This window comes from Ciconia boyciana, chromosome 2, assembly GCF_034638445.1.
Source record: "Ciconia boyciana chromosome 2, ASM3463844v1, whole genome shotgun sequence".
NCBI lineage: Eukaryota > Metazoa > Chordata > Aves > Ciconiiformes > Ciconiidae > Ciconia > Ciconia boyciana.
In genome coordinates this window covers 10,411,245-10,432,025 of record NC_132935.1, presented here as the reverse complement: position 1 = coordinate 10,432,025, position 20,781 = coordinate 10,411,245, and the positions used below count along the sequence as shown (strand labels likewise).

The 20,781-nt window shown below is 41.9% G+C and overlaps 1 protein-coding gene across 3 annotated transcripts in view; it reads right to left on the bottom strand.

Moving 5' to 3' along the window:
• Positions 1–20,781, bottom strand: part of ASAP1 (ArfGAP with SH3 domain, ankyrin repeat and PH domain 1) — a 220,773-nt gene that overhangs the window by 175,830 nt on the left and 24,162 nt on the right. For 2 of the 3 annotated variants that reach the window (XM_072851885.1, XM_072851884.1), the window contains exon 3: positions 14,682–14,811. In XM_072851885.1, the coding sequence (XP_072707986.1) occupies positions 14,682–14,811 (130 nt within the window). Of the gene's footprint in view, positions 1–14,681; positions 14,812–15,388; positions 15,541–20,781 lie in introns of those variants that run through there. The other variant, XM_072851886.1, reaches the window with a different exon arrangement.

Below are 20,781 nucleotides of genomic sequence, written 5' to 3'. Positions count from 1 at the left end.
AGGTTTTGAGGCCAGACAGGAAATAGTCTTACAGCTTGTATAAGCAATAGTTAAAAACTCACACTATCAAAACGTAGTCTTATATGCCTTTAGTTCATCTAGAGTTGTTTTAAGAGCCATCTAATATTTATTTAAAAATTCTCAATCATGGTGAGGCTGTAACTTCCTTTGTCAGTTCTTCCAACAGAAGCATGAGAAACTCTCCACATGGTGGAGTTACTCAGCAGGCTGGTAGCACAGTGTATGTCCATGCTGACTGGGAAATCCTCCAAGCGCTGTGCTTCACTCTCTGATGCTCAAGAATCACAAACAGATACCGTGTTTCTTGCACCTAACGCGTTCTCTACAGGTGCATCTACTTACTTCTAAAACCTCAAACAAAGCTCCAGCTCTGTTTTATGACAAACAAAGTTCAGGTTTTCTTCCTCTACCACAGATTATAGGATTGTTTCAGAATTAGAGATTCATACAGCAACTGGATGAAAGATATTCCAAAATGCCCTGTTGAGTGAGTCATAAATCACAGCCTTCTGGTTTAACTTTTGGCAAATGGACAAAGGTCCGGCCCGCGTGTTTACAATGGGCAGAATCATTCTATCAGAGAAGAGGCATCCATCCAAATATCTTTGTACACATCGTACGTGTGCTTCCAGCACACTACAACTACCACCAGAATATCATCGCTCCATCCAGTAGCTCACTTATATAGTTTAACTCAATGACTTCATACTAATTCCCAAGTCAGTCGTTGTTTCCTGGGTTTACAGTATGAACTATGCTCTGCACCTAGCTAGATTGCCTGTATTTACTCTCCTCATTTCCCTTTGCTTTTCTCAAGGCAAAAACACACACACACACACACACACACAGAGTGTTTCAAAGAAATAGCTGTATTGCTATAAAGATAATCACACTATGCAATGCTCACTGCAAAACAAATGAGGCAGTTTTAATAAATACTTCTACATGTCAATTTTATTGCATAATTATCTTAGGGTAGTAGTACACACATCTAGACCCAATGAAGTAGCACCATTACTTGTAGGAACAAGTTATATGACATGAAGCAATGGAGATAACAACAGAAGAGAATAAAGGTAGGCCAGCTCTTTATTGTTACTATCGAAGGACAACAATAGAGAGCAAAAAATAAATGAAATAAAATTGAAAAGGACTACACAGAAAGGCAGATAATTGCTTTATTTGCAACCAGGTTTGGCCTTCCACACAGACATTAAAGCTATAGAAAAATGTCCAAGAATTTTGTAAGATTCAAAGAGACATTAGTTGCTTCCCTATTTAGAACATGCACAAAATTCACTGATTCATTTTAAAGGAAGCTGCTTTGCTGCAACTTGTTGCCCAATTAAGTAAGATGAGAAAAACAGGAAGCTATACTAAACTACAAATGAGTTCAGCAAATAGACTAGGCTTTGCTGAAGTAAAGCAACACTGTTACAGGTATTTTAACCAGAAAGGACGGTACCCATAGGCAAAAATATTTTTGAAGAACCTATCCTATACATGGTGGAACAAAGCACGTAAGGAAGCATTCAAAGCACTTCAAATGAAATGGGGAGACAAGGAAGGGCAGGCAGTGAATTTGAGGGTTTAAGTCAGTAGCATCTATGACAAAGAGCTTCATTAACCTGCAAAGTGTCAGCAAAGAAAAAAATTGCATTTCTTCTCATGTTTTCTCTGCCAGTTTAAACAAGGTCTCCTTCCAAGCACTTCCTGTGAAAGCAACACTAGCTTGGCAACAAAACTGCCACCAGAGGACTATAAACATTTTTAATACGGAGGTTTTAAAGAGAACTAGCATGCCTTTCCCTGTAACTGTACTAGTGAGCAGACAACATTTCAGGCACTCGAGCTCCTGAAGGTGACCCCACCCCAAAAGATGTTACTTCTCTTGTACGCTTAAATCACATCAGCTATATAACACCACCATTTTTTTGCAAATCTGTGTACAGGCAGCCCTGGTATCGTAACACTGAAAACTAATTAAAGTAGGTCTTCACATCAAAGAGCCTCTGCAGGCTTCTTTCATCCCTCCCAGAAGAGGCTACAAGGTGGGGAGGGGGGAAACAACCAAACAAACAAAAAAATCCCACACCCCACAAAAAAATGACACCAGTGAAGGTGCTGCAGACATGACAATATACCAAAAACTATGATATATATCCCCCTGCCTTGCAAAAAAATCAATATTATTTTGCCCAAGTAATTTTTCCCAAATCAAATCATAAAAAGCTTAATTTCAGCAAGGCCTCATATGAAGAACAATTTGCAAAAGGAATCAAAGCATCATTTATAAGGTTAGGAAAACGTAGTGTGCAATACCAGTTTTACAGTAAAAACAAACAACTTTGTCAAAACATTCAAGGCAACTTCATTCAACTTTCTCTTTAAAGTTAGTTACACTCATGCGTCACACTGAGTTCCATCTTACTGACTAATACAGATAGTATAAACACTCTTCTAGGATAAGAGGCTAGATTAGACAACAGACATAATCAGGATATCCCACTTGCATTGTCATAGCATCATCACTCTTAGTTTTACAATTTTGCCCATAATTCTGACACTTAGTAAGGGAATAAAAATACAAAACCAGAACACAACCAAGAAGAATGTCAGTATATCTTACATTTAAGCTACCTCCTTAGAAATTCTTAGTTAAAGGTCACCCATTCCTGCTGATTTGAAAAACACTTACCACCACTGTCGTACGTTACATTATTAAGAACACAGGAATGGACCATCATGGTCCTGCTGCTTACAACGTGGCACAGGCTAGCACAGAGTTTGCACATTGTTATACTTTACAAACCACTTTTCTCAAGTTTCCAGACATCTTCAGCACAGAAGGGATTGCTCAACATGTCAAGGGACTTCAATTTCCCAGACCCATCCCAGCATCATTCAACTTTATTTAAATTCAAGTTTCATAAACTGACAATTAACAAATAGTTTTTGAAGGTTGTAAACAGGCACTCTGTCATCACTGAACAAAAGTGTTCAAGTTTGTTTTAACATCACTGTTACATTTTTCTAACAGTTGCCTTCGCTTCCTTGATACTCATTGGACAAAACAGCTCAGCTACTTTCATTGTATTGTGCTTTCAAGACAATAACATTGACATGTAGAAGTATTTATTAAAACAGTCTTGTTTGGTTTGCAGTGAGCATCACATTCATGTATTTTCATTGTCATGTACTTTCATGTCATCTACCTTGACTTCTGTAAGGCCTTTGACATGGTCCCACACATCATCCTTGTCACTACTTTGGAGAGATACAGGTTTGATGGATGGACTATTCGATGGATAAGGAATTGGCTGGATGACCACATCCAAAGAGTCTGAATCAATGGCTCAATGTCCAAATGGAGATCGGTAATGAGTGGTGCCCCTCAGTGGCCCATAGTGGGACCAGTACTGTTCAATATCTTTATTAATGACATAGTGGGATTCAGTGCACCCTCAGCAAGTATGCAGATGACACCAAGCTGAGTGGTGCAGCTCATTAGCTTAAGGGCACGTGCCATGGTTTAACCCCAGTCAGCAACTGAGCACCACACAGCTGCTCGCTCACTCCCCCCTGGTGGGATGTGGGACAGAATCGGAAGGGTAAAATTAAGAAAGCTCATGGGTTGGGATAAAGACAGTTTAATAGGTAAAGCAAAAGCCACACACACAAGCAAAGCAAAACAAGGAATTCATTCAGTACTTCCCATGGGCAGGCAGGCGTTCAGCCATCTCCAGGAAAGCAAGACTCCATCACGCGTAATGGTTACTGGGGAAGACAAATGCCATCACTCTGAACGTCCCCTCTTTCTTCTTCTTCCCCCAGCTTTACATGCTGAGCATGATGTCATATGGTATGGGATATCCCTTTGGTCAGTTGGGGTCAGCTGTCCCGGCTGTGTCCCCTCCCACCTTCTTGTGCACCCCCAGCCTACTCGCTGGTAGGGTGGGGTGAGAAGCAGGAAAGGCCTTGACTCTGCGTAAGCACTGCTCAGCAGTAACTAAAACATCCCTGTGTTATCAACACTGTTTCCAGCACAAATCCAAAACATAGCCCTATACTAGCTACTATGAAGAAAATTAACTCTATCCCAGCCAAAACCAGCACAGGATGCCATCCAGAGGCACTTTGACAGGCCTGAGGAGTGGGACCCTGTGAACCTCATGAAGTTCCACAAGGCCAAGTGCAAGGACCTGCACCTGGGTCAGGGCAATCCCCAATATCAAGAGACCAGGGGATGAACAGATTGAGTGCAGCCTTGCAGAGGAGTCCTTAAGGATACTGGTGGACGAAAAGTTGGACATCAGACAGCAATGGGCGCTTGCAGCTCAAAAAGCCCATTGTAGCCTGGGCTGCATCAAAAGAAGAGTGACCAGCAGGTCGAGGGAGGTGATTCTCCCCCTCTACCCTGCTCTCATGAGACCCTGCCTGGACTTCTGGATCCAGCTTTTGGGGCCCCAGCACAAGACATAGACCTGTAAAAGCAGGTCCAGAGGAGGGCCATGGAAGTGGTCAAAGGGCTGGAATACCTATGAAGAAAGGCTGATAGAGTTGAGGTTGTTCAGCATGGAACAGAGAAGGCTCTGGGAAGACCTTGTTGCAGCCTTTCAATAGTTAACGGGGCTCATAAAGACGGAGAAAGACTTTTTACCAGGGCCTGTAGTGACAGGACAAGGCACAATGGTTTTAAACTGAAAGAGAGTAGATCTAGATTGGAGATAAGGAAGAAATTTTTTTTTACTATGACGGTGGTGAGGCATTACAGCAGGTTGCCCAGAGAAGCTGTGGATGCCCCATCATTGGAAGTGTTCAAAGTTAGGTTGGACAGGGCTTTGAGAAACCTGATCTAGTGGAAGGTGTCCCTGCCCATGGGAGTGGGGTTGGACTAGATGGCCTTTAAAGGTCCCTTCCAACCCAAACCATTCTATGATTACTAGCAAGCAGTGCTACTAAATGCTACGTAGTGCTACATGCCACCTACATGACTAAGAACTACCAAAAACAGCTCTACAAAACCGCCATGCAATCCAAATTTGAGTACAGCAGAAGTATCACTTTTCCAGAAGATGTGTAATAACCTAAATATTGCTTGAGTAAAAATAGTCTTCATTAACTACAACCTGAAGTATCTCAGAAATCCAAGTTTCTACACCCAGCAGTAACACAGTCTCATTCTAAGATGACCTGAATAAAACAAATCCAAATTCCGTCAATAGCATCAAAAGCATGCACACTGAGATTTAAATACTGCAACACTTTCTCGGCGATATGCTCAACAGGAAAATTTTTGAATTCTAAAATAGATGTAAATAATTAAAATAAAATGTGGAACTTTGACATTTATGTATCAGGACCACAGCATAACAAAAATGTTAAGTGAGTTTCATGTAATCATTAGGGGGTTTCTGTCTTGTTTTAAAGAAATGAAGTCTTAAGGATCTAACCAAAATAGGATATCTAAATCCTAGTGGTTTCATAAAAAGCCACAACTCTCCTGGCAAACAAAACCTGCTACATTTTATTCCTTCTCACTGCCTCATCCCCAAGAAGTTTTTCTCAAGTGCTATGGAAAAGACTAAGTTGTGTATCAAGAACACTTCTTCAAGTATGTTTCTCTCTTCAACTCTTGCTTTGTGAATCCAAAACTCAAGAGATAATTTAGTTGAAAAGTAAACTATAATACAAGAGGAAAGGAAATTAGTGTACTAAATTGAAGGTGGAAGCTCCAGAAGTCAAAATTCAGATCACCTTCCTCATAGAAGTAAAGTTAATCCAGCAGAGACATACTGAAGCTGTAACATAGTTGCCACTTTGCAGAATAAATTAGCTGACTTTCTAGACGTGCAGGTTGATCATTTTAAAAGAACTATACCTTTGTCAACCACTTGGTAACTATTCAAACTATTCTTACAAATCATACAAAACCCCAAATCTGTATTTCAGAAAGCTTATCAAATTTGTAAAAATGTGATCCCATTTCCTCTATTAAAGAAGTCTTTCATTGAAGGAAAAAAATTATCAGCTTTGCTTACATCAGTTTTATTAGGTTTAAATGTGCAGCTTTTCCAAGAATAAGCTCAGTGCAAACTTTTACCCGAAAACACAAACACCACATTCACGAAACTAAATAACCACTTTACTCTGCCTGTGTATCTTCTAAAAGATTAAATTATGCAGTCCAAACAATTTTAAGAAGGACTACTTCTACCTTCAAGTGGAGTTTTGAATGTCTCTGTAGACAGACATTCCACAGCCTCTCTGGGCACCTGTTCAACAGACTCATGGTTCAAAACAAACAAACAACCCCTCCCCCCCAAATAATAATAATTAAAAAAACAGCGCCCCCCCAACCCTCAAATCTAATCAGAATTTCTGCCTTCTCAGTTTCCTCCCATTACACACTTGAAGAAAGCAAAATTAACTTCCCTTAGCCTCTCTTCTAAGGTTGAAGAAATTCAGTTTCCCATCCTTAAGTGATGTGTTCTAGGCCCCTAATCATCTTGGTGATCCTCACCTGGACCTCGCAGTATGTCATTTTTCTCATGTACTGATGAACCTCAAACATAGTACTTCAGATGTGGCCTCACAACTGCTGAACAGAGGGGAAGGACCACTGTTCTCTGGCTGCTGGCTACACTCTTGCTAACACAGCTCAGTATGTGGCTGGCCTTTGTCACTGCCAACCCACATTCAACTTGTCATCCACCAGAGTCCAAGGTCCTTTCCTGGAACACTGTCTTCTAGCCAGCCTGTTCTGCTGCAAGAGGCTACTCCATCCCTGGAGCAGGATTTCACATTTCTCTTCACGGAACCCCACAAGGCTCCTTCCGTCAGACCATTTCTCCAGGTCCCACTGAACAGTGACTCTACCTATTAGCGTATCGAGCAACTTGGTATCATCCAAATATACTTGTTGAGATCACACTCCAGCCCATCATCCAGACAATTAAAAGACACTAAATAGTACTGGCCCCAAAACTGATCCTGGAGGGATGCCACTTGCAATCCGCTACCGCTGGTCTTTGCTTCACTGATCACCACCCTCTGGGCTTGGGAACCCAGTCAATGTCCCACCCACCTGACAAGTCACTTATTCTGGTCCATCTCTCACCAACCTGGATAGAAGGCTACCAGAGCAGACCATGTCAAAGGCCTTGCAGTCCTACAGACCCTTATTTTGCAGAAACTTATCTCCAGCATCACACTAGATTTTCAGTTCTTAGGCAAGAAAAAACCAACAAAAGAAAAGACTCTATTGGTATCATTAAGTATCTATTTCTGCACTAGAAAGACTTCTGTATTTCTCCTGATAACAAACGTAACAAGAAGGATAAAACAAGTAAGGTCAAGATAGAGGTAGCTGTTAAAAAGAAAGAAGAGGTATACATCCTCTGGCTTAACCATAGTAACAACACAACTTCAGGCCTATCCTTTCACCAGTGAGTGAAAGAGACAAGGAGGCTGCATGTGTGCCCACGTGCACATCTATGTGTATAAAAGGGGAAACGGGATCCCAACAGCGTTTTGTTGCTTTTTCACAGGAGCATTAAAGGAAAAGTTTCCCATAATCACCACACAATCATACCCACTGTCCTCAAAAATCTTACTTGTCACAATGCTTATACAAAACCTCAGCATTAGCCCACTGGTATTTAAAACCCAATATATATAACACAGGTCAATACTGTCTCTTTAGAAGTATAAAATAACTGTTTGCTGCACTTTTCAGCAGGGAATGTACTTCCAGCTGTACTCCTTCAGGAAAGGAAACTCATGCTATTATCTCAGGAGTTTTCCTTCACACTCACCAATAAACTTTAGGCCTCTTGGCCAGTATCAATCAAACCTGACAGAACAGTCTCTAAGAGAAGTACCATGGCACATGCTATTAACTGGATTCTGAAAAGTTTCCCATGAAATATAAAAATATATTATTAGTTTAGGGCATTTTTTATAACATGCTTATATTGCCTACCTCTGCACCTGAAACAATACTAATAATTAGCATTCTTGGCTTGATTCTGCCTCATGATTTTTTTGCAAGGTACTATTCCATTCAAAGTTAGACCTTATGTTCTTTCTTACAGTTCTCCTCTGTAAATTTGTTTCACATTTGTTTTTAAAAATTATTAACAAACACCTTCATTCACATCATTACAAATAACAACAACAGTTATAAAAATTGAGTTTTACTCATTGGAGTGAGAAAAATACCAGAAATTAAATCAACCTTTCTAATTCTGTTCCGAATCATTCATCTGCAGTCTTTCCGTGGCACCATGCTGGATTACAAACATGGGTTTGTGGGTTGTTCCCTCCCTCCCTTTCTTTTTTCTTCAAAAAACTTTTTCCCTTTTATTGCTTTTTAACTACAGAAGATACCACCACAGGACTCCTGTCTAAACACTAAAACCAACTTTAAGTCACTAAACACTAAAACCACTTTAAGCGTGTCTCTCTCCTCCATCAGGGCCCACGTTCCCATGACTACATGGTACACACTCTGTCAGGATTTATCTGAACAGCATACTGAACAGAGTGCACCAAAGAGCACTTTCACAGTTTCCTAACTGATGAGCAAACATGAAGCAGCCTGTTGGGAGTTCAAAACAAGAAGCAGTACTTCTCTAAAAAAACATATGAGCTACCAAAAAGCAATAAGTACTTTCAAAAATGTGTCTAAAATGAATACAAATTCTCAAAAGGCAAAGCTAATTAATCTGCCATGACTGAAACTTTCAGCTACCAGTGAATTTTTTTTTTTTTGTTTTCCTCTCATCAGTCACATTTAGGTAAAAGGAGATTGCCTGCTCACTACAACCAAATGTTTCGACTACTATCAAATGAAGGGTAAAACCGATTACATACTAAATGAATAAGTACTGTAGCATGTAAGTGTTAAAGCACCCTCAACTGCATTTTTGTGAAACACGCTATTGTAAATACAGGATATTGCTGTCAAGTCTCCTCCTTCATCACATTTTCAGTATCATGATCAGGAGTCACCCACGAGCTGTCACTGTGGCCTCTGTATTTTAGAACGCTCATGTATCCATTTTTACATCTTTGGTGCACTTTGCCATTCAGTGTAAAAACAGTAATAATTATCCTGAGTTTTATTTACTAGTCAAATAAACTTTTCTTGTCTGGTTCCTTTAGGATGGTCTGCTACCAAAAGCATATTTCTTCGAAAACTGAAGATTGCTTGTGGGCTGTTACGTAAGGACCAGCTCTTAAGTACAAAGCTTCTCAATGATGCAAGGCTGTTTCTGACTGCCCTAAGTAATAGGTTAGGAGGTTAGGAAAAGCTGGTTTTACGTCTAGTGCTGCTGGAGTCTCCTGGATTCCACACCCCCCCATCCCCCCCAAATCTATTTTAATTAAAAAAGTAAAGAAGGATCAAGAATAGGATGTTACAATTTACACATTGTAATTATATAGAGGTGATGCTTGAATGGAAATTAAGTGATAGAAACGATAGAAAAATTTATTTCTCTTCAGACATACACACACAAAATAGATCTTGCCAGTTTTCATGGTTCAGGCTAATGAACAAAGTCTGTACGTATTGCCAACTAAAACAAAAAGTTGATTTAGAATGGAAGTGCTCCTGTTCTCTTGCATGGTTTCACCTGCCTCCCTTCATAGAATACTTTGCCACTGGAAAAGGATCTTGTGGTAGAAAAGTATATTAAATCACGGTAGATGAACTGACTGTATAGCAGTTTCAGTGCTACACAAGTTTCTACAAAATCATAAGGAGAAAACACCCTGCCCCATTACCCTTGTCCCAAAAGTCCTTCCCCCAGTAGAATAAGAAAAACCTCACAGAAACTGAAGCACGAAGGTAAAGTTACACACGGGAAACTGTGAAAATGATTCCTACACAAAATACTTCCAAAGAAAATTAAAAAAAAAAAAGGGGCAAAACAAAAAACACACCCATACTTTCCCCTTGCCCATCTCTAATCTTGGATAAGCATCCATGACATGATGAAGAACATTGAGGAATCTTCCCCCTTCAAGTTATGTTAGATCATACCAGACTTGCACTGAGAACAACACAATTTATGTTAGGCTGAGCAGGAGCCAAACAGTCATTCTTTCACTGATGTAGCATGCACATATCTGCTACAGGACCAGTCTAGACTAACAGACCTCTAAGCTTGAGCAGATCAGCACAATGAGAAACAAAATGAGCAACAGTCATTGCAGGAATGGTGGTTTAGGGTTTTTTAATAAAAAAAAAAGAAAAAAAAATCTGCAGCCATATTTATTACACTCATCAGTTAAACATTTATTAAAAAAGAATGCATATGACAAGATCTAATTGTCAGAAAGCACATTCTAAGTTTTCAACTTCTCATTGAAAAGCAAAAAAAAGAAATAACATCAATCATTAAAGATGCTCAAGTATTACAAAAGTATAACAGTAAAACAGGCATCAGGAACAACTGCAGCTATTCTTTATTGTATCATCAGCTTCTAACTGTCCCTTCTTATCTACCAGCCTGCCTAAAGGGAATTTAAACATTTAAGCTTAACCTCTGTATCTCAAGACAGTCCTGAAAAACATCTGCTGCTTTAGGAGAAAGAGTCAGAACTGCCTGGTCATGATAACTAAGTTATCCCTTGAGTGCAAAGATGTCCTTTCAGCTGGAGCTGGGACACAGTGGAATGGTAATCACGACAGTCTTGTGGTGATCCCACATGTGCACTACTTATTCTCAGAACAGATGTCATCATTCCCTAAAAATTCCAACTAGCTCACACAGTAACATCAACTCAAGGATTAAAATCAACCCTTCAAAATCTATTTGAGTAACACAAATCATGGAGCTACTGTGGATATAAAAGCAGGTCTCGTAAGAACAAAGCAGAGGCTATATTTTAAGACACTGTATCAGTAATCTGTCTATACTATCTTAGGATTTCAACTTTTTTTTTTTTAAGCAATTAACCACCCATCTACATATGCAATAATCCACCTCTTCATATGAAAACTATAAAAAACTTCTCCCAGTTTCATGCAGAAATATGAAGTTAAAAATGTCTTCCTTGCATTAATGTAACATTATGCTGAAGAAATCAACATGGAAAAGGAGTACAGACTGCAAACTATACCTAGACTACAATATAATGGTTTTGTTCCCTCCCCTTCGAGTTTGAAAAAAAAATAAATTATTTTAGCAATAGAATGAACCTTAAAATTTGTGTTTACTGATGGCCATTAGATAACACTCATGTTTTTAAAAAAATTATGATTAAAAAAAATAAAACTTGCAGTTCTTGGGTAACTACTGTATAAGATGCCTAAGCTTGGCTACAAAGATGACAGGGTCTTTTTTTTGGTCTGGTGTGACTGGATGACAAAAACCATAAGTTTTGTCTCTTAAGAGGAAAAAAAAGCTTGCAAATTTTCAAAAGTTTCACTGGTTTTAAACAATGTAGCATGAAACCTTTCTAATCAATAAATCGCTACATAGCAGCATGTACTTACTATTTTCTCCTTTGATAATGTTACAACAGATTTTAAAAAAGTTTACAGTTTGGGGGTTTTTTTTGGGGGGGCGGGGGGGAGTTGCTTTTTGTTTTTTTTAATAAGTCACCCACAAACACACAGAAGTCCTTCAGAGAATCTTTCCTAGGGTTCTGATTGTTTGAGGTATGCCTTCACATTTTGTTGGGCTTTCCACTAAAAACTTAACAAATGCAAAGTCATCAGAATCAATAAAAATGCCTGCTCTGATTTTCCATCTGAAACTTGGTCCCAAAATTGCTTCTAACTGGATCCAAAGTCTCCTCTGAAAAGAATTTTAGTTATAATAGGAAGAGAGTCATAACTAGGAGATAATATATATCAAACCACCCAGATGAACTAACTGCACTTCTACTGGAGGACAACCACGTGAAAAAACAAGCAATTGAGTCCATCATCTATTTTATTATTTCAGAAAACTTGTTAATTATGATTAAGGAACAGTAAATTCACAATTCTGTAATGCCTTTACGGAACTAGAGACACAGACACAAAACAATATGTCTTTTTTGTCACATTCTTTATGAAAAGGTGGTTCTGATCTGAGCTATGGTAGGAATTACACCTGACTGAGAGGCTACGAAACAGATCTAACTTTTGTTACATCTGTTTAATTTCCCTACCATTTCTGTTCAGAAAATAGTTCTAGTTCACAATCTTATTTAGAATAAAGAAAATAATTAGTTTATCCACAAACCACCTTAGAGTCACTGAGGTAGGTGCAGGTTGGGTTGAATTAAGTTAGCTTTAAAATAACAACCTAAGATACTTCAGGCTGCAGCGCCATAACAGCACAGAGCTTGACACTGCCTGCAAAAGCCCAGTGAGGGCTCCAACCCACATCCAACATTAAGTTAAAAATCAAACAGCTCAAAGATGGGATCACCCCCTTTGCCTTAATATAGTGGGCTCAAAATTGAAGTTCAGGAGCTGCTTGAAGAGCTCTTCAGTCATCCACGATGCATGGACAATAGCAACGGTAATAAGAGCTACATAACAGCCACTTCAACCGTTCAGTTTCGATCCCCTGCTTCATATGAATCACAGCCTTAGGTAGGCAGAGGTACAGAAACCTACCTAGCTTTAAAGTAGCAGCAGCAGAACTGCCTGTGCAAGCTACAACTACAGTGAAGACACACAGTCAAAGACTAACAGAGCACTTCGCCTGCCACATTCTGACCATCTGCATTTCTTCATGCAAATCAATAAAAACAGATTTGGGAGAGTTGCAGATTTTTTGCAGTATGTAACAGTTGAGCATATTTATATCTTGTTTCCCATCAAATAAAGCTTGTTTTATATTTACAGATAATAAAAAAATAATACAAAACAAGTCCAGAATCAATTTAAACTGCAAAGAGTTTAAACAGGGCACATAAAATAGTTATACAAACAAAAGAAATCCAAGAAATAGCAACGCAAGCACTAGAAGCACCCACTATTCTCTATTCCTCTGATTTACTGCTGTCAAATCAGACATAAAAACTTTCAAAATACGCACAATCCACACAAATGGTGCTGAACACTGTGTATTTATCTTCTATATTTTGGTTTTCTTTGGACGGGCATTACCACACTCAGACTGTACTGGCGTATCTTCCAAATCATGAAAGCATTATACTGTATTCTTACCCTAGAAGTCACCAGTGATAGCAGAATACATACTTTTACTTCAGTCTATGAATGCTGTCAACTGTACTAATAAGTATACCAATGGCTGTACCTATTCCACATAGTTAAGACCAGGGGGCAGCAATACTGTCAAACACAAACCAAAACAGGTTGATTTCTGACAAATCTGTAAGCAACCATGGCTTGGTTACATGAGAAAAAAGCAGTTACAGTTATGGAAAAGTTACAGAATTTAATCTAATTTACATAATAAAAATAAAATATATAATTCTAAACATAATCTTACAATCACTCTATTACCTAGTCAGTTATTGCAAACAATGGCACTGTTAAAATCTTGAACACAGACAGTTTTTCTACTAAGCAAACATTAACTAATTTTAATCCTATGGAATTAGATTTTCCATACCCAAGACTATCAGGAGAATGCCATGATTAATACTCTTTCCTTGCATACCAAATGCTTTGCTCATGCCAACACATTCAGCAAAAATAAAAAGAACCTATTAAATCCACCTCCTAGATACACGCTGGCTCCTGAAGAATTGATAAATACTTGATGAACTAAGTGTATAATCCAAAGTACTAAGAACTAATCCAAAACAACAACTAACTGCAATCTATGAAACAATAGCAAAAAAATGTCTTATCTCAGTGTCATTATGCTAGTACCTTCAACCAAGCGCAGGGCAAGAGAAGAGCTACACACTGTCTTGTTTTAAAGTCATTTGGAAGACATTTCCTCATAACTGCTGACCTAGCCTATAGGAAATCACACTGAAACCTCAAATAGGAAGCAGTGGACTGATATCCCGTAGAAACCAGCTCTGGAACTTACCTGTTTTCACACTCCTATTTCTTGATAGCGAAGCGGGATGAACATTTAAATGACGCTCATAATAAGCATTAAAAAACCCAACACTGAGGCTTCAAGGTTGAGACACTGAGACTGTATAATCACTTCTGCTGCATTATTTTGCTCCTCTCCTTCCACCACCTATTTTGTTTTCGTATAATTTTCCTCACTCCACATTCATCCCTTCTTCCTTACCTCATTTCTTAAATGAAGTCTCCCTTGGCAGGTTTCTGGAGTCAGAGTTCTGCACTGACTTGATCTAATGAGTGGCTGGGGAAAACCTCTACTAGCGCTCCCAAACAAAACTCAACCTTCATCTTCCCTCAAAAAACCCCAAAATTCACACTTTTTTCTACTGCAACAACCGCCAACACCAAAAACACCAAGATTTAAGTTCAGGCAACTGCTTTACGCACTAATCTTTAAGACGCCAGGGCAGGAAAGCTTTCTGTAACTAGCTCAACACAAGAGCAAAGTCCCACAATTAAAAGACCAGATTACTTGCATACCAATGCCTCTAGTCCCCGTGGATTTGGGCGGGTGGTACTGCCCCGTCCCTGATGCTCTCTCAAAGACAAAAAAAAAAAAAAGGGGGGGGGGGTAAGGGGGGGAGGAATGATTTACCTCTTCCAGCAGTGTGACCGTATTCCTGCAGTTCTGCAAGCGGGTGGTGAAGCTGGAGGTGGTCGGGGAGTTGTAATCCTCTGTGGTCTCGGCGATGAACTCCGACACGGTGATCTGGTCCGGCATGATCCTACCCCACCGGTAAAGCCCAGGAGGAGCCGAGCACACAGATCCGCAGGAGGGGTAACCAAGTTTTGGGGGGAAGGTGGAGGGAAAAAAAGAAAAGGAAAAAAAAAAAAAACAAAAAAAAAAAGAAGCAGAGGGAAGATGTTAACAGCCAGCAGAGACCCGCAGCATCAAAGCAGCGGAGCCGCAGAGAGAGGCTGAGGCTTCGCCCTCTACACCCAGCCTCTCCCCCGGCCGCCCCCTCCTCCTCCCGGGCAGGAGGTGAAGGGGGGAGAGGCCGCCACACGTCCCCCCTCGCCCCGCGCCGCTCGGCCCCGCCGGTGGGGAGCGCTCCCTCGGCTGCCTGCGGCCCCCCGACGGCTGCGAGGACGGGGCCGCCTCTGAAGAGCCCGGCCCCGCCGCCGGCGCTGAGGGGAGGGCGGCGGGCGGGAGGAAGGGAGGGAGGGAGGGGGGCGGGAGGGGAGCGGCGCCCGCCAGCCCCCACCCGCCGGGCTCAGCCCCTTTCCCCACCCGCTTGCCGACCCCACTCACGCCCCTCGCCTTAACCGCCGCTCCCGCCCGCCGCCAAGTTGAGCACTAACTTGTGCGGGCTCCGGCTGCGCCCCCCGGCCGGGAGGAAGGAGGGGAAGGGCCGGGGGAGGCGGCGGGGGCGGCGGTGGCCGGGGCTGGCGGGGGCTGCCGCCGCCGCTGACAGTCACCCGGTGACTGACACGCGCTGCCCAGCGCCCGCCCGCAGCCGTTACGTGGGCCAACGAGGAAGTGCTCTGCGCAGGCGCCAACGCCCGCCTCCCCCTCCCTCCTCCCCCGCCGGCACCGCCGGCTCCCCCGGCCTCGCGCACGCCCCCCCCCCCACCTCCCCCTGCTCCGACCCCGCGGGGGGCGCCTCGCGCCGGGGCGCGCGCGGGGGCTGCGGCGCGGGGGCGGCACGGAGGCTGCGCGGAGCCCGCGGGGTCCCTGTGCTTCTTTTCTCCTGTTCTTGCGGTTTTATTATAAAAAGGGCTTTTCCGTGGAAGCACAGGACGTCGGGGGGGTGCTGGGCTCCAGCTCCGTCCCCGACCGGGAGAGCGGGCTTCCCGTGCCGGCAGCCGTGTGGCAGCGGGGACTCGGCCTGTCCCCGGGCGGCGGATCAGCGCCCGGCCCTGCCCGCCCGGCCCGGCCCGGCCCGGCGAGCACCCCGGCTTCAACGGCGGGTGAACCCCAAGGGCAAGTCAGCGGGCTTCTTTCTTTGCCTTCTTTAAGCCCGTCACAGCCAGTCGAAGCCCTTTTGCTTCCAGGCCTTGCGCCACAAGCTTTCCACGATGTAAAGCGTGAAGCTACCACATTTCTTACAGCCGCTGCTCATAAAGTCATCCCTTGCAGCAATCTGACTGCATAGATTTTTACCCTCCGTATACTTAGGTAGTTTTTAAGAAGTCCTGCTATGTCTCGGTGACACCCTTGAAGCTGCTATTCCTGATATGTATTAACTAATTCTGTTCCCGAGCCTTTTCAAAGAGAACGGGAGAGGGACGCGGTACTGTGGAAATGGCTGTATTGCACAGTTCGCCACGGTGCCCTCCTACAACCGAGAAAACAGCAGCAGCAACGCTGGCCTGAAACCTTAATCGCATCCCTGGTATCCTCCTTTGTGTTGCTTACCAGTCCTGCATCCTCCCACAAGTAGTATTTCTGAGTAAGTTAAAATACCCTTTACCCGTTACTGCATCATGTAACTCTGGGAATTGACAGACAGCACTAATGAGATTTTTTATTCTTTTTTTTTTTTTTAAGCTTAGATTTGGGGGCCCATATGTGCCTTTCTAAAGAAGGCTAGGTCTCAGGAGGCTCAAGTAATTATGGTCATCTGCTGTTTCAGTCTGATTTATGTAGTCATACTATGTGTTTTCCTTCTCTTTGTATTTGGGATTCTCTCCACAGAAGCTGGGAAATTCAGGACTGGTAAATATTCTCAAATCTGAACAATTGAAAAAGAGCAATATTATCTGGATATGTCCATTTCAAAGGTTTTAATGTTCTGTATATAAGGACCTACTCCTGTATTACAGTGTGCTTAGGCTTTTACACGGTTTTCTATGTAATTCTAATAAAATGCCTGTACAACTCAAAAATATCAAACATAGTTGAAAATATCAACCAAAGGCTGCGATGCCTGAGTAAGCATAAAAAGGAGATACCTGATTTGTGTATACCCATCAAAAATGATTTGCATGCAGTTCTGCCAGCAAAAATATGACCAATACTCCTGAGAAATGGTCCTGCCTGAACATGTTTCTTTGATTTCGTTGCCTTAGCAGAAGCCCTCCATATGGCCATGTGATTGCTGCTGCTGCTGCTTCACGTGATCTGGCTTTCCGACACAAAGCTGCGGGCTCGTACAGATGATTGTTAAACGTCATGAGACTCTGAAAGGTAGAGTAGGCAAGAGGAGGAGGAGGAAGCCAAGAAAAGATCCGCGTGGGAGTTGCACTGAAAAATGGATTTGGGCGAAAAAAAATTAAAGCACTGAAGAAGCGACTAGAGGGGTAGGAAGAAAATGAATTGAGGATCGTGTTCATAAGAGCAGTGGAGGAGGAAGAAAGATCAAGAAGATAAAAATGGCTGGTGGCATCAAAAGCAGTATGGAAAGGAGAGTGAAGAACTGTCTGGGGGTTTGGGCCAGGGAAGAGCTGTTAGTAGTATCAGAAAGAGCTGTTTCAGTGTGCCTAGCCTGCATGGAAACTGGATGGGTGAGGGGCTGGGATATGGCCCGAGGGCCAAACAGGACTTCTGTGGTCAACCCCTGTAATTTCCTGCAGAACATCGATCATGGGCTGTCACACAACTGTTCTGAGCCAGACCTACGGTCTGTGGGTCAGCTACAGCGTTCACATTAGGAGGAGTCCCGATCCCTCTCTAGCAGATTTCAAGTAAGGATAAATCCATCGCACTGCTGGGTAAACTGGTTTAAATGATTGAGTACTCCCACTGTTAAAGTTGAATTGTTCCTCTTCAGGCTGAAGTTATTGAGTTTGAGCACTAGTCTTTGGATTCTAAAATAACCTCATGTGCTATCTTAAACAAATCCTACCCCAAAGAGTGTGGACAAAAGCTGGATATATTGCTACAGACATAAATTCTCTAATACCATTTAGAGGAAATTTAAACTGCAGAATTGAAGAGCACGTACAAGAAAGAAAGGGAGGAGGCAGGCCAGGGAAAGTGGAGCAGTGAAGAGTGACAGAAATGAAGGCATAGCAGAGAGTAACAATAGCTGAGCTTCTATGTCTCCTCATCAGGAAAAAATGATATTTTATATATTTAATATTTTCTTTTAAAAAATAGCATGAATACAGGAGAATACTGGGAAATAGAGAACAGCACAAGGCCTTTAAAAGGAAGATCAATAGCTACTGATCATAATTGCCTATTAGTCTGGTTTTTTGACAGTTCTGGAATTGTTAACTCCATTAAAGAAAATATGGTGCTCGGTTTTGCTGCTTTGAAGCAGCATTTCCTCTTCCCCTATACAAATGCTAGTAGAGAAAATAACCCTATGGGGATGACCTCTTTAGGCTTGGATTATGTTCACTTCAACTCACTGGAAGCAGGATTAGTTAATTAATATGATGTTAATAAAAAATAAATGATACAACTTGCCTGTAAAAATGTGCTTACATTTAAACTAGTCAAATTATATAACTGTTTCAGATAGCTTCTAGTGGATTTCAGGTTTAACCATGTTTCCTGTTTTGAATTGCGATCAGTATCTGAGATTCACTTCTAAATTTGTAAGATGCACCTCTCTATAAATTGTCACTAACTGAAATCACTGTTTCATTTCACAAATGTCAAAGAATAATCAGCAGAGTGTGAAAGTTATATTTCACGGCGTCTGCTCTAATGCTATCTTAGTCTGTGCTAGATCCTGGGGGAGGCTGTGCCGCAGCCTTTTTCTCATGTAAGGCTTGCCAGTAGAAGTTATGCTTATCTCACTCCTCCTGGTATTCTGATGTGAAATGCATCTCCATGCCCATCCTGGGACAAGCTAGCGCGGGTGAGGAGAGTCCAAGCAGCCCTGGAGAGCACACTCCTTGCTGATGATACATTGCAGTCAAGGAAGTTGTGCTCTCTTGCCATCCCACCCAGTGATTCAGTCTACAAATCCATTTGATTCCCTGGACTTTTTTACTGTGAGTGCCAACAGGAGAGTTAATTACAGCAAGTTGATAATATTTCTGCGATATTGGTGATAGTCACCGTGCTTAGGGAGAGGCTAAGGAACATAGCAACGACAGCACAAACTACTAACACAGGTGTTTTGCAATAAGCTGAATAGCAACTACGGTATTTTTCATTTTATAGTACTCTAGTCATGTTTAGATTGAGATCATCAGTTCATTCACAAGAGCTGAGCAGTAGTCATCAGGTGATGATGACTATTGCCATCACTGTGAACTTTCAAACATTACAGATATGTGCCAGGGGTGAACAGCTACATTGCACTGGCACAGCTCATCGTGTCGTCAATGCAATTAACTGTTTAAACCACGCAGTGGTGAGGTAGAGAACAGCAAGATTATCCTTCCACTATAGATAAGGAGACAGATACAGGAGGCCATGGCCCTGCTGACCAAAAGCAGGGCTATATTTTTGGCTGTCTAGCTTTAGTCATGCAAAGTCAGCTCTTCGGGGTATCAACACCTCAGCTGTGCTGAAGCCCGTGGCGGATCTCCCGCGGGATACGATCACGCTGCCCGCAGCAAGCAGCCCCGGGACCGCCCCGAGGCCACGCTTGCCTGCTGCATAGATAGTGAGCATAGCTCACAAATACAAGCTCAGGTGTGGTTGCTTCTTGATTTTTGGAAACAAGCTTGACCCGGATCCCTGGCTGTGCACCAAATATGCTGTCAAGCATGCTCAGACAAGCTGCCTCCAGGGCCATTTGCAACCTGTCAGCGTGGCGGTGAAGTGAGTTGTTAGCTGAAGACGGAAATCACTGTGCACATGGCTACTGTGCAGATGACTCCTCTTGATTAGTACAGACATAGTCATGCCAGGATCTCACATGTCAAATTGTTTTTTTTGTTTCTTCCCAAGTATGAAAGAGATGATGCCGCTTTGCAAGTAAGGGTTTACACCTACTCCCATTTCTTTACTTTCAAGGTTCCCATCTTGGCTATTACTGCTGATAAAAGTGGTGTAGATCAGGCATTAGTGTTTAATTAAAACATCAAATCATTGAAACACGTATGCTTTTGTTAGTAAACTGTATAGTTGTTCTTTTTATGCTCCTTAGCATCTTCACAAGCATGCAGAGTATCACCAGCTCAGCAGCAAATAGCAACAGAACTAGTGGCGTGCTAAAATTCATCAGGAAAATATCCTTAGGCTATGCTGCTCTACTAAACTGCTATTCTGAATAAATTTGTGGTTTGGTGTTCTATTCATCCATTTCAGCTAAACACAGCAGTCAGCATTACTTCCCATCCTCCTTCCTATCCTAGCTCACTGTGTGGGATCACTGTATGGCTTAAGGCAGCCATGGCAATTGATCCCCAAAAAAGTTGGTTTGACATTCCTTGAGAAAACATATATATAGTAAATTGCTGTTGCTACATTTTTATAATTTAATTTCCAGATAACTTCTGACAAAATTAATGGGAAATGTTTATTTAAATTTGTGTCCATAAGTACTAGAATATCCACAAATATTTCTGAACATCAGCTCTTCCCATTTGAGTTGAATGTTGGGCTTGGAGGATAAAAGGAGCTTCAAATCAACAAGAATCTCAGCAGGCTGAGTTTGGCTTTTGGTTTTGGAGTATCTCATGTGCTAAAACTTGGTAAACTTTTTTTGTTGATGGAAGTCCCCTAGTTTTGTTTTGAGAAATAAAACCACCCCATTTATGTAAGGACACGTAACATCATCACTTTGTACTTCAGCGGGAAATGTTTAGTCAGGAGGAGTTTTAGCTCCAGGAGCAGTGTCCTCTCC